At 36.1% G+C, this 14270-nt stretch overlaps 1 protein-coding gene across 1 annotated transcript in view; it reads right to left on the minus strand.

Annotated features, from left to right (window-relative positions):
- Positions 1 to 14270, minus strand: part of KIF18A (kinesin family member 18A) — a 78857-nt gene that overhangs the window by 32715 nt on the left and 31872 nt on the right. The window contains exons 11-13 of the mRNA XM_043481144.1: positions 13156 to 13320; positions 9846 to 9967; positions 3527 to 3762 (exon numbers count right to left, since the gene is read on the minus strand). Coding sequence (XP_043337079.1) covers positions 3527 to 3762; positions 9846 to 9967; positions 13156 to 13320 — 523 coding nt within the window. The remainder of the gene's footprint in view (positions 1 to 3526; positions 3763 to 9845; positions 9968 to 13155; positions 13321 to 14270) is intronic.

Raw genomic sequence — 14270 nt, forward strand, 5'->3', positions numbered from 1 at the left:
AGAAAGAGAACAGAAACAGACCTAGAAGGTTCTAGGCTTGGGAATTCTCAGACACAGATTTCACCTACTGTATTCAGTGAAAATTTTTGCAAAGAAATGGGAACTATAAAAAAGAATCAAATGGAAATTCTAGAACTGAAATATAAGTGAAATGGAGAACTTGATGGATTTAAGACCCATTTGACACTAATTTAAAGAGAAACTAAAATATGTGAAAAGAAATTTCCAGGAAAAGAAAAAACAATGAAAAGCAGAAGAAAGCAAAGGCATGGATAAGAGAGTAAGAAGATAACATGCAGTATAACTGGAGCCTCAGAAGCAAAAAAGAGAACAAAAGTGGCAGAAGCAACATTTGAAGATACAATGGTTAAGAACTTTAAAAAACTGATAAAAAACAGTACAGACACAAATTCATTCACAAAACTGAATTTGTGAACGTCTCTGTGGACCCAGTAAGAGACGTAGAAATAAAAGTACATCTAGGCACTGTATAGCAAAACTACTAAGACCCAAAGACAAAGAGAAAACATTTTAGGAAGCCAGAAAAGAAGTCAGATTATATTCAAGGGAGCAACATTTAGAATGAAAGTTGGCTTCAAAACCAACAGTGAAAACCAGAAGATAATGAAACAATGTCTTTAAAGTGCTAAAAGAAAAGAATATCACATTGGAATTCTATACCCAGCAAAACAGTCTTCAAGAAACTTAAGACAGACAAATACATTTTAAGATCTAATTGAGGTTTTGAAATATAAGATAGGGAGATTATCTTAGATTACCTGGTGGGCTCAGTGTCATCATAGGAGCTTTTAAAAACAAAAACTTTCACTGACTCTAAGCAGGAGAGATAGGCAGAAGGAAAGCTAGGAGAGATTCAAAGCATGAGAATGACTTGCTTTTGTTGGCTAGGAGATGAAGTGATGAAGGGAGTCACATGCTAGAGAACAGACAGTGATAGTGAAGTCGCTCAGTCATGTCCGACTCTTTGCGACCCCGTGGACTGCAGCCCACCAGGCTCCTCTGTCCATGGGATTCTCCAGGCAGAGAACAGAGGTGACCTCTAAAAAATGGAGTGTCTGTACAATGCCAGGTACTTGAGCAAGTTCAGACTTGCTCTGAATTTGATCCATCTGGCTAATAGTCAATAAGAAAACAGAGACCTCAGCCCTACAGCCACACAGAACTGAATTCAGCTAACAATAGAAGCACATTCTCCCCCAGAATCTCCAAGCAGGAGACCCAGTTGGCTGACATCTTGATTTTAGCCCCTAAAACTAGAGGCAGAGTAACTAGCTGAGCCTGCTGGACTTCCGATCTAAAGAACTTTGAGATAATAAGCCAGTGTTATTTTAAATTGATATGTTTGTGCTAATTTCTTAGGGCAGCAATAGAAGACTGATATAAATGGAAAAATCCAACAGTAATAGATGAAATTGTTAACAGTTCACCTCAGTATATGACAGAACATGAATTAAAAAATTAGTCAGTAAGAACATGATTTGAAGAACACAGCCAATTTGACCTAACTTAATATATTCTTTAAAAACATAATTGAAACATTTATACCAACTCTATGCTGGCTTTAAAGAAATCTTCACAAACTTCAGAGAATTGAAATCAGTAAAAATGAGTTTCAAATTTAAAAAGAATATACATTAGTGTTGCTGTTCTTACGTTGGGTTAAGGTGAAGAAGAGACATAAAGATTTGTAACTGTAAAATCTCATAAATGTTTATATATGAAAATTTTTGGAGCCTGACAGATCATTTTTTTAAGTTATTTATCCTCTGATCCAGGAAACTGATTCCTATGAAATGGGTACACAGGTAGAAATGTTAACACAGTAGTCTCCCCTTACCCCATGGGAGGAAACATTCCTAGACTCTTAGTGGATACCTGAAACCAGACAGCACTGCAGCATATATTTCCTATTTTTTTTTTTTTTTTAATGCCTCTTCTTACCTGGAGAATCCCCTGGACAGAGGAGCCTGGCAGGCTGCAGCCCATAGGGTCGCAAAGAGTCAGACATGATGGAAGTGACTTAGCACGCACACATGCACAAAGCAACTTTGCATGAATGCTTGCAATACCTACCTAAGGTAAAGTGTAATTTATAAATTAGGCAATAATTCTAAGAACATAATGTAATAAAAGTTTGCAAATGTGGACTCTGTCTCAAAATATCTTATTGTACAAAGTTAATGCCTTTTCCATCTTAACTAATCACTTATGCATTCTGACAGTAATTTTTGCAATTTGAGGTCCAAGAGCAAAACTAACCTGAATTTCTTCTTCCTTCTTCATGATTTCATGGATAGAATAGCTGTTCTTCCCCCAAATTTTAGCACCTCCCATGTGATTTATTTTTCTTTCCTAATTAAGCCCCAAACTTTCACTTTTGTATCTAAAAGGAAGCTCTTAATGGATTCTCTATGGCATTACTGAATTGCTAGCATCACTTCTGCACTTTGGGGTTATTAACTAAAATACAGGTTACTTAAAAACAAGTACTGCAATACTGTGACAGCTGATCTGATAACCAAGATGACTACTAAGTGACAAACAGGAAGAATATGATGGATAAAGAGATGGTTCATATCTTGGGCAGGACAGAGTAGAACCACATGAAATTTTATGATACTCAGAATGGTGTGCAATTTAAAACTGATGAAGTATTTATTTCTGAAAATGTCCATTGAACATTTTTGGACTTCAGTTTACTTCAGGTAACTGAAATGGTGAAAAGTGAAACAGTAGAGAAGGGAGGACTACTGTATACAGGTGTGTTCTCTGACATGCACCGTTCACCAACAGAACAATGGTTAAGTAAATGATTGTACAATTCTCACAGCTATTAAAAAAATGCTAGATTCTTTATATATGTACCTGAAAAATGGTTAAAATGTAACAAATAGCTTAAAAGTTAGATTATCTGATACAAATATCATATACACACTGTAAAGATAACCAAACTGTTAATAAGCATTTATCTCTAACCTCGCATAGAAGACTGAGGTTCTGGGAAAAGCTGAAGAGGGCATTCTACTTCTATATTCTCAGAATATTTTAAAACAGAGATTATATGTTAGTTTTTCAATTAAAACGCCCCATGCAACTTTTATGAAAGGCGAGATAGTAAGTGATCTGCCAACAGAAAAATGGTAAATTCAACACTGTCAGTTGATCTTAAGAACCTACAAGATTGTTATTTATTACATAACATAATATTCTTAATCATAATCTTCAGTTTCTAATACAGGTAAAGTTTTAAAGAGGGTGGAAATAAAATTATCTTATCAAAAACAGGTAAAATAACTTCACTGCTAGCATTATTTAGAACATCAAGCATACTTCCTTTTATACCTTTGAAAGATAGCAGTTAACTGAAATGATTCTGAAATTAATTCTCCCATTCTCACAAAATAGCAAAACTACTAAAAAATTAACTGCTCTACTGATTGATATTACAAAGATTAATCTTTATAAACAATGTTTAAACACTTAATGAAATAAAAGCTGTACTTACAACAAGGAGAAGAATGAACTGGTCCAAGTTGTGGAAAGGTCATAAGAACAGAAACTTCTGGCAGATTATTTTGCTTTGCAGGTTCACTAGTTTGATCAGCCCAAACCACCACTTTTTTCCTCTCGACCAAATGTTCAATTTCTTTGATGTCAGACTCAAAAGTAGCATTTAACAGGCCAGATTCTTTTAAAGCACAGTACTGCTTTCTTAGGGCCGGAAGTAATGCATTCAATACTCTACATATAGAAAGTGACAAGAATAGAGAGATAAATACTAAATTTTAAATACAGTATTACAGATTTATGTAACATCCAAAGTATTTGTTGTTGTTCAGTCACCAAGTTGTGTCTAACTCTTTGCTACAGCATGAGCAAAGATGCCACTCTTTGCCATGAACTGCAGCATGCCAGGCTTCTCTGTCCTTCACTATCTCCCTGAGTTTGCTCAAACTTATGTCCATTGAGTCAGTGATGCCATCCAACCATCTCATCCTGTCACCCTCTTCTCCCCTTGCCTTAGTCTTTCCTAACATCAGGGTCTTTTCCAGTGAGTCAGCTCTTTGCATCAGGTGGCCAAAGTATTGGAGCTCCAGCTTTAGCATCACTCCTTCCAATGAATATTGGGGGTTGATTTCCTTTAGGATTGACTGGTTTTGATCTCCGTGTAGTTCAAGGGACTTGCAAGAGTCTTCAACACCACAGTGTGAAAGCATCAATTTTCTGGTGCTCAGACTTCTTTATGGTCCATCTCTTACATCCACACATGTATGTGTAATATGTTCTTAGTCGCCAAGTTGTGTCTGACTCTTTGCAACACCATGGACTGTAGCCCACCAGGCTCCTCTGTCCATGGGCATTCTCCAGGCAAGAATATTGGAGTGGGTTGCCATACCCTCCTCCAGGGTATCTTCCCAACCCAGGAATCAAACAGGTCTCCTACATTGCAGGCAGATTCTTAACCGTCTGAACCACCAGGGAAGCCCAAGAATACTGGAGTGGGTAGCCTATCACTTCTCCAGGGGAATCTTCCTGACCCAGGAATTGAACCAGGGTCTCCTGCATTGGAGGTCGATTCTTTACCAGCTGTGCTACCAGGGTAGCCCCACATCCACACATGCTGCTGCTGCTGCTAAGTCGCTTCAGTCATGTCCAGCTCTGTGCGACCCCATAGACAGCAGCCCACCAGGCTCCCCCGTCCCTGGGATTCTCCAGGCAAGAACACTGGAGTTGGGTGCCGTTTCCTTCTCCAATGCATGAAAGTGAAAAGTGAAAGTGAAGTCGCTCAGTCGTGTCCAACTCTTAGCGACCCCATGGACTGCAGCCTACCAGATTCCTCTGTCCATGGGATTTTCCCATGAGTACTGGAGTGGGGTTGCCATTGCCTTCTCCGGATCCATACATGACTACTGGAAAAATCATAGCTTTGACTATACAGATCTTTGTTGGCACAGTGATGTCTCTGCTTTTTAATACACTGTCTAGGTTTGTCATAGCTGTTCTTCCAAGGAGCAAGTGTCTTTTAATTTTTTGGCTGCAGTCACCGTCGACATTGATTTTGGAGCCCAAGAAAATGAAATCTGGCACTTTTTCAACATTTTCCCCATCTGTTTGCCATGAAGTGATAGGACCGGGTGTCAAGATCTCAGTTTTCTGAATGTTGAGTTTTAAGCCAGCTTTTTCACTCTCCTCTTTCACCTTCATCAAGAGGCTCTTCAGTTCCTCTTTACTTTCTGTCATTAAAGTGGCACCATCTGCATATCTGAGGTTGTTGATATTTCTCCTAGCAATCCTGATTCCAGATTGTGATTCAAAGTATTAGCAGATGATTAAAAAGTTCACTGTACATCTTCCTTTAGAAATTTCAATCAAATACCTCTCATCAAATATCTTTAACACATTAAATATAGATTGGACAGTACTTTGTATGGGAATTATAAGAACCAGGCTGCAGTGTCGGCTAGTCTTCACTTGCTTCTATTTGACCTTGGATAAAGTACTAACTGAAGTTTCTCCTCTATAATATGGGGTACAATTGGACAGCCACTACTTTCAACAGGGGACTGTTTTCAGAACTAAATTTCATATAAAAGACTTTTACAAAGCATAATGTTATTTAAGAATCAAAAACTGTGTTGTGGACTTCCCTGGTTATGAATCTGCCTCATAATGCAGTGAGCACAGGTTGGATCTCTGGTCTGGGAAGATTCCACATGCCAAGGGGCAAATAAGCCTATGTGCCACAACTACTGAGCCTACACTCTAGAGCCCATGAGCTGCAACTACTGAGTCCCTGTGCCTACAGCCCATGCTCTACAAGAGAAGCCACTATATGAGAAGCTCCTGCTCATCCCAACTAGAGAAAGCCTGCATGTAGCAATAAAGACAGCACAGCAGAAAAAAGAAAAGTGTTGCTATTGTTACTAAATATTATGAGATTGAAATGAAATATTAATACACTCTGTCAAATGATGAAGCTCATCTTAGGTATATAAGATTAAAAAAAATTAACAAATGAACAAAACTCACCTCTCTTTGAAGTTAGTTCTTTATGAGCTAAAGCAATAATTTTCAAAGGCATTCAAAGGAGAAAACTGCAGAAAAGTATGGTGGGTATAGGGCTTCTCTGGTAGCTCAGCTGGTAAAGAATCCGCCTGCAATGCAGGAGACCCGTGCTCAATTCCTGGGTCAGGAAGATCCCCTGGAGAAGGGATAGCTACCCACTCCAGTATTCTTGGGCTTCCCTGGTGGCTCAGATGATAAAAAAAAAATCTGCAGCAATGCAGGAGTCCTGGGTTTGATCCCTGGGTTTGGAAGATCTCTTGGAGGACAGCATGGCAACCCACTCCAATATTCTTGCCTGGAGAATCCCATGGACAGTGGAGGCTGGTGGGTTATAGTCCATGGATTGTAAAGAGTTGGACATGATTCAGTGACTAAGCACAGCACAGCACAGCACATGGTGGATATAAGAAAAAGACGGGATGCTGGATGCTCAGCTCTGATTCAAAGTCTATCCCGCTGCTGTCAGTCAGGGGAGTACTAAACATTTTTTATGTATTAGACCTCCATGAAGAATATTTGCTGAAGAAATGCCAGCAACTAAAAAGTTATAGATGGTTCCTAACTTTTATACCAACAAGATGTCAGACAACATGAATAACTTAAAATAACTTAGTCCTGGTGTTCCATATTACTCATGATGTCCAGAAGAACAGAACCATTTGAAGTATGGATAAGACAGTGGGAAAATAGGCATTTAAATTTTAACACACTGGGAAATAACTGCTTTATTATCTAGGAATCTTAAATATTTAGGTAGCTGTACAAATAAATAGTTTGTGATATTTTTTCTTTTTGGTGATTGTGGGGAGTACTCCATTTAAGCACAGTAGGTAACAATTGTAAGGAAAACTTCTTAATCAGAAAGTTAATAAAAACAATTATTTGTTGAGCACCTATACTAATCAGATGCTATACAGAGAAGAGTTAACACAGCAGGTCTGAAGCTGACATCCTTTGAAAGGCTTGTCAACAAGGTTGGTCCTTGGGTGGTATCTTGAAACACAGATTTTGAGAAGTTTAGATAATTCTCAGAACTATTAAGAGTGGCTCACTGTATTTAACTCTTTGTATAAACAATGTGGTTTATGCTGAACAACTGCTTTCCTTTTAGAAAGGTTAGAATTTTGGGCCATCATGCTTGGCAGAGAGTACCTATGCAACCAGCTCCCAATGAAAACCCAGGGCACTAAGTGTCAGCATAATAACATTCCAAAGTAAACACCATTTCACATGGGTCATCACAACTTTTGCTGGAGGACTTAAACACATCCTGTATGGTCCACAGGATGAAGACCCAAATGCCTGCAACCAAGTGATTTCCTTTGTACTTTGCCCCATTCACCTCTTCCTTTTGTTGATTCTGTCTTGCCTGCTTTTACTCTAATAAATCATAACAGAGGATCCTGGGGGGCTATACAGTCCATGGAGTTGGAAACAATCAGACATAAATGAGCAACTAACCACCACCATGGGGTCAGCCATCTGATGGATTCTGTGAGTCATTCCAGTAAAGTATCAAACATGGAGGTGGTCTTAGAGACCCAGACATATGCCATGTAGGCATGTATGTATGGCATATGTTTATTTGTATGTATTTATGTATTCATTTGGGGCTTCTCTGATGGCTCAGATAGTAAAGAATCTGCCTGCAACATGGGAGACCTGGGTTTGATCTCTAGGTCAGGAAGATCCCCTGGAAAAGGAAATGGCAACCCCCGCCAGTATTCTTGCCTGGAGAATCCCATGGACAGAAGAGCCTGGCAGGCTACAGTCCATGGGGTTGCAAGAGCAGGACACGACTTAGTGACTAAACCACTAATTGGATATTCTTGGCTACTTGGTTGTAAATTAACTGACCATATATGCATGGGTTTATTTCTGGGCTCTCTATTCTGTTCCATTGATCTATGTGTCTGTTTTCACACCAGTACATACTGTTTTGATCACGACTGCTTTGTAATGCAGTTTTAAATCTGAAAGTGTGATCTCTCAAACTTTGTCCTTCTCAGGAATGCTCTGGTTATTCAGAGTCTTTCCCAGTTCCACACGAATTTTAGAATTATTCATTCTAGTTCTGTGAAAACACCTCCTATTTTATATTTTCTTATCTTGTATATTCCTTAAGTAATTATTATTATTTACAGTTACAGCTATTTTCACTACTTTATTTTAACCTTCATACCAGCATTCTAAGTGATTAAAACACTACCTTTACTATATGTTCACTTTTACCAGTGAGATTTATACTTTCACATTTTTCTTGTTACTAATTAGTGGCTCTGCTTTTCAACTTAAAGGAGTCCCTTTAACATTTCTTAAAAGGCCAGTTTAGTGGTGATGAACTCCTTTAACTCTTGGTCATCTGGAAAACTCTTATTTCTTGTTCAATTCTTATTGATAACTTTGCTAGGTAGTCTTCATAGTTGAAATTTTTTTCTTTCAGCACTTTGAATATATACACAATCATTTTTTTTTTTGGTCTTCACTCTATAAACTCAGACTGTTACTTTTTGTTATTTAATTCTTACAAACTTGTTACAAGGAAAGTGTTACAATTGAACAGATAAGAGAACTAAAGGTTAGTGAGGCAGGATAATTTATGCAAGGTTATCCTGCTTACATAAAGTAGAACTCAAGACCAACTTCAAAACTCATACTCTTTCTACTATATTGTATTGTCTCTGTTTTAGTTCATCAGTTTTCTAAATAAATAAGAGAATTTTTGCCCATTTTGAGGCAAAAATTTATATTAAATATATTAATCTATTTTTATTATGCCAAATACAGTATGGTTGAAATAAATTTATGTTTCTTTGATAACTTTTAGCTCTTGCAGGGGGTGTGAGTGCAAGTAAATGGATGTTCAATATTTGCTCTGTGTATAAACGTAGGAAGTATGGGGAGAGCAGGGTGAGCTTCTATCCATAGGATAATATTTCCCTGAAGTTTTTCCTTTTTTCTTCTTCTTTTTAAAAGTAATTATGCTAATATAATTTCCCTTAAATCAAAAGTATGGAAAATTAATTATTGTTATTTGAGAACACTAGAAGAACTCCAGTAGAATTTTAGACTGGCAGAAAGCCTTTAGAGAAATAAATTTGTTATTTTTACAGAGCATGAAAGTAACACCTAAGGAAGCTGACTGACATATCCAATGTAATAAAAATAAAGATCAAGGCATACTTTTTTACTATTATGTTTCAAAAATTAAAAGGAGCTACTACTGAGTTAGAGCATGAATGAGATAGTATAGAATCACTTAAAAATTGGGACAGGACGTTAAAAAATATATTTTTTAAAATGACTTCATTTTAATGATAGCAAAAAATCATCCTGGAATTATGAATGCTTAAAAACTGTCTACTTAAAAATTCAGTTGGTATTTATAGTAGTAGTTTCTAAGAGGGGGAAAGGATGGCCAGAGGACAGGTAGAAGACAGGCTCCTTTTCACTGTAGAGGGATCTTTGGAATTTTGTATTATATGACACATATTGCATAAAAACAATAAATTAAAAAAGTGTTTTCGAAACTATAAAGTACTGTAAAAAAAATCAGAGGAGAAGAACCACATCCTTTACACTTGCTCTGTGTTTTCTAACTCAGCATGCTTTCTGATGCTGGCAGACATTTAAATAGTACTGTATTTTGTACTGGATAAAACTGAATTTTTTGGCAATGGAAACCTAAACTTCTATGCTTCAGGTTCCTTAGGTCTACAGTGCTAAAATTTTTAGAACAGGTAAACCCATGTACTTACGCTTCTGTCTGCCTGTGTTGCTGTTCTTGAAGAGAAGCTAGATCCATCATATGTTTAATTTGTGCTTTCAAATCTTTGTTCTGGAGGTGAAGATGGTGGCAATGAAGTTCTTTACTGAGCTCCTGGGGAAGACAATACAAACTGTACCTCAGATTCTTTTAAGAATATTAAAGTTAAATCAATATTAATAAAACTTATTTTATATTGGTGTTAAAGAGTTTTAATGCTTAAAAAATATGAAGTGGTATGTACAGAAATAATTTGAAAAACAAGTATTCTGGTACAGGTAGTCTATAACTTACAAGTGAGATAAGTTTCAAGTTTCCTTGGAAACTGAATGTCTCAGAACATATTTTATTATAATAATAGCTTCTTGGTCTATCCAACTTGTATATAATACTGTGAAAATACATTAATTTGGTCCATTTTTGCTTAAGTGTCACTTTTTCAGGGAGGCTTTCTCGAAGCATCACATTTAAAGACAGATACTCTTCACCTCCAACAGTCTCTGTCATAGCATTAATTAGTAACAATTCCATTTATTTATTTGCTTATAAATTCTCCATTCTAGACCACCATGACAGGCATTGTCTCAAACTAGTTCAGTGTTTGGAGTTGTCCACTGTCACAAACTGTCCAACTGTGTCCAACAACTCCAGTGTTTGGAGTTGCATACAATAAAAATTTCTTGGGGAATTCCTCAGCAGTCCAGTGGTTACAGCTCCACACTTTCAAAGCAAGTGACACGGTTCAGGGAACTAAGATGACGCCTGGTGCAGCAAAAAAAAAAAAAAAAAAAAAATTTCTCACCTTCACCCAATCTTGGTATAAGCTTCATCCTAGTGCAAGAGTGTAGAAAAGTTATTGCAGTCTCCCATTTCCTAAGCCTTTTGTGCACATGCCCAAATGTTTTCTAATTTACCACCTAAAATTATTTCTCTTTCCTCAAGCCTACTAAGCCTTAAGTACGGAAAACGTCAGGTAAGTGGTTATACTAAATTATGAACGGTAATAATCCAATAACATTTCAGAATTTAAATTGGGAAAATTTTAGTCAATAAAAGCGAGTGAAATATTTTGGACATTGTAAGAGGCTGAGACAAAAAGCCTTACGGTAGCTGTGCCCAAGAAACTTCCTACAGATAACTCTCATAATCCACTTTAGGTGTTCAATACTCCTTTACCAACCTGCGGTTGGCCACTCTCTATAATTTTAAGGCTTTTTTCTTTTTCTTTTTAGGTAATACTTCCTAAACCAGTGGTGGGTTTTGACAAGGAAACAATATAATTCTATATAATTTAGTATATCTCAATTGAGATATACTAAAGTTGGGGGTTGTTTATCTACATGATTCATGATTACATTTCAGAAAACAGCAAGTATTTTAGAGCAAACTCTCTTTAGGGAGTCAGGTCAGGATGATACAGTTAGAGCACTGGCTCATGAGTCATGTGATTTTAGAGATGGCTCGACTATGACACAAATGCTACCTGAAGTCCCAAATATGGTCTTTATGGAGATGAGTTTACTTGACTGAAAGTTAAGAGATTTACTCTTTCATCTTTTCCAGTTAGAAAATTCAACAACCCTAACAATATGAACATATTTACCAAATATTCCATCTTTTCTCTTAAAAAAAAAAAAAAATCCTGTATTTACTTCCGATAATCTTGTTTTATCTTTCTGTATCACTCTTAAAGAGACAAGCCTTGGTTGTATAACTATTTTATCCAATAATAATTCTTGGCTAGTCCTTCATCTTTGAAAAACCAAGTTAACAATTTTAATCTTTTTCATGCTTTGATACACTAATGACTGAATCTAACTGGAAGAGCATAGCCTATCATGAGAACTACAGTTAAGTTAGTAGTAGCTGAAGTAAGAATATAATGAGAGGTAATATATAAAATGAGAGGTTTTTGGATGTCATGCTAGGCCTGGGAAATCATAATAGAGAGTCTATATATGGAAGAAAGCACTGAAGAGTGATACAATCAAAGTTACTTTTTAGAAAGCTCACTTTAGTTGCAGTGTACAGAATGACGGCAGTAGAATACGAATGGAAGCAGGAAGGCCAAACATAGCAGTCCAGCAATGGGGGCTGGAAGCCTGAATTAGGGTTAATGGTAATGGGAGATGCAGAAGTAGATAAATTTGACAGGTTAAGAGGAAGATAACGCAGGAGGGTACAGAAAAAAGGGCAGCAATTTGAAAGTCACAGTACTGGGTCTCTGTCTAGAGGTGTATGACTGTGAATAAATCTTTTCACAAAGTTATGTCTCAGTTTGCTTATATAAGAAAGAATGGCTTAAAAGTAGATACCTATTTCAGCTATGAAAATATCCACTAAAAAAGGACTGAGAGTGGGATAGGTTGATGGGAATAGAAACAGTTTTAATTTTTTCAAATTATTTATAATGAAATGCATTAAAAAACAAGAATTGAAACACTAATTCTAGATTCATATTTAGGTGTGAAAACTTCTGCTTAAGAGAGTTACAGAAGACAGACTGCTAGAAAAATTAGATTGGACCATGGTAAATAAAATTTAAATTTACTGAAAATAACCTGAACAATATTAACTTCATAAATGCTAATAAGTAGGCAAAAAAAAAAAAGCAATAATAGTACTACTAAAAAGAATACTGTACCATTTTAAAAATTAGGAGCTTAACATAATTACGGGAAAACAAAGGCAAACTAGTACACATCAATGAATTTTTTTGCTTTTTTAACACTAAACAAGTACTTAAGTACTTCTCTAGTTGGAGATGGGCTATATTTTAGACTGTCAATTACATGAATATATTAGATTATAAGTATAAGGCAAATTATACTTAATTTACATTCTAGATGGACTATTTTCAATTCAGTAATAAACATAAATACATACAGCTTTCAAACTGGTTTTATTTGGCTATAATACAAATAATGGTGACCACATTTAAAACTAATTTAAAAACTAATATCAATTTATTAAATTTAAATCACCTACATGATGAAAATTCGAGCACAGTTTGAAAGTCTGAAATAGAATTACTTCAGTCTGACTTAAGAACGACCTCATAAAAGGATTCAATCACTTAAGAAAAACATTAAATGTAACTTTATTCTTCTGAAAGTAAAGAAAAAGAAATTTAGTAGGTAAATAGGGAGGTAGAAGGCATATTCAGTTAAAACCAGTAAAATGAGTCAGTTAAACCTGAGAGAGATGAACAAAAATTTGCCTTATTAAAGATATTTACACAACAGTGAGTTTAAGGAGTTCAGTTCTAAGGAAATAAATCTGAATATAAAACATGTATGTACCTTTGGAATACGACCATTTTGACCTAAGAGTCCCATTTCAGTTTTGACACGATGGAGCCAATTAGTATTCTCATCAAATTGCTTCAATTCTTCCTCCCTTTTCTTCTCTAGATAGCAACGGCGAGTTTTCAACATTGCAAGTCTGTGATCTCTTCTGCAAGTGGCCTGAAAAATAATGCATTTAATTGCCAATCTTTTGTGATATTTGATGTATGTGATATCAGTACAGTGGTATATTTCCTTTTAAGTGTGCTATTGTAGCCTATTAAATTAGGCTATACTTTTATGCTTAAAGTTATTTCCCCTTTGAAATCTCACAATACTGCTGCTTGCAGGAAAATAGGAAATTGAGTTGTGAGTCATTTTTATAAAATTACTTGTTGAGAGTTTATGACTTTAAGAAAAACAACGGCCAAATTGAAGACTATAACTTTTTTCCTGTTGCTAAAATATATGCTTTTAAATGTTGCATTTGAAAAGTTCATATGGGGCCTGACTCCTGTGATTTCCTTATTGAAAACAAAGCAGATGCATGTTCTGCTCTTATCTTGCCTTCAGTTTGAAAGATGTGAAGAAACAGAGTATTCTATTGTTCTAAGGTCTTGTCTATAAGGACTTCAGACTGGCTGTTGTCAAAGACTAAAACATAGTTTATATCTGAGTGTAATAAACATCTGATGTCACTTGATGGTTGGTTCAGGACACATAATGGATAGTCTAAATATTTTTGGTGTTTTATCTACACATGAATTGAGCTCAAAACTGGCTTTCTAGTTTTTTACCTCAAGGGTCCTGCACACTATCATGGGCACAGGGTGGCAAAATGGTAGGACTTCTTTGGGCTAATTGCCAAAAGTCACTAAACTCAATAATCATCAGATATGATGGCTGGACCTGAGACAACACATCTCTACAGGTTAGAACAAGCATTGCAGCGGTTTTGGAGGTAGGGATAAACATACCCTATGGCAGAAAAAAAAAATGTAAAAGGATCAGGAACTATATTTGAACTGGATTAAAAGCCTCACTCTCTAACTTTCTTATTATCTTTCATAAAAGGTAAGTTGATATTTTGAGGAAAAGCCAGGCAATGAAGAAATCTGCAAAAATAGGAA

Source organism: Cervus canadensis, chromosome 11, assembly GCF_019320065.1.
Source record: "Cervus canadensis isolate Bull #8, Minnesota chromosome 11, ASM1932006v1, whole genome shotgun sequence".
Taxonomy (NCBI): domain Eukaryota; kingdom Metazoa; phylum Chordata; class Mammalia; order Artiodactyla; family Cervidae; genus Cervus; species Cervus canadensis.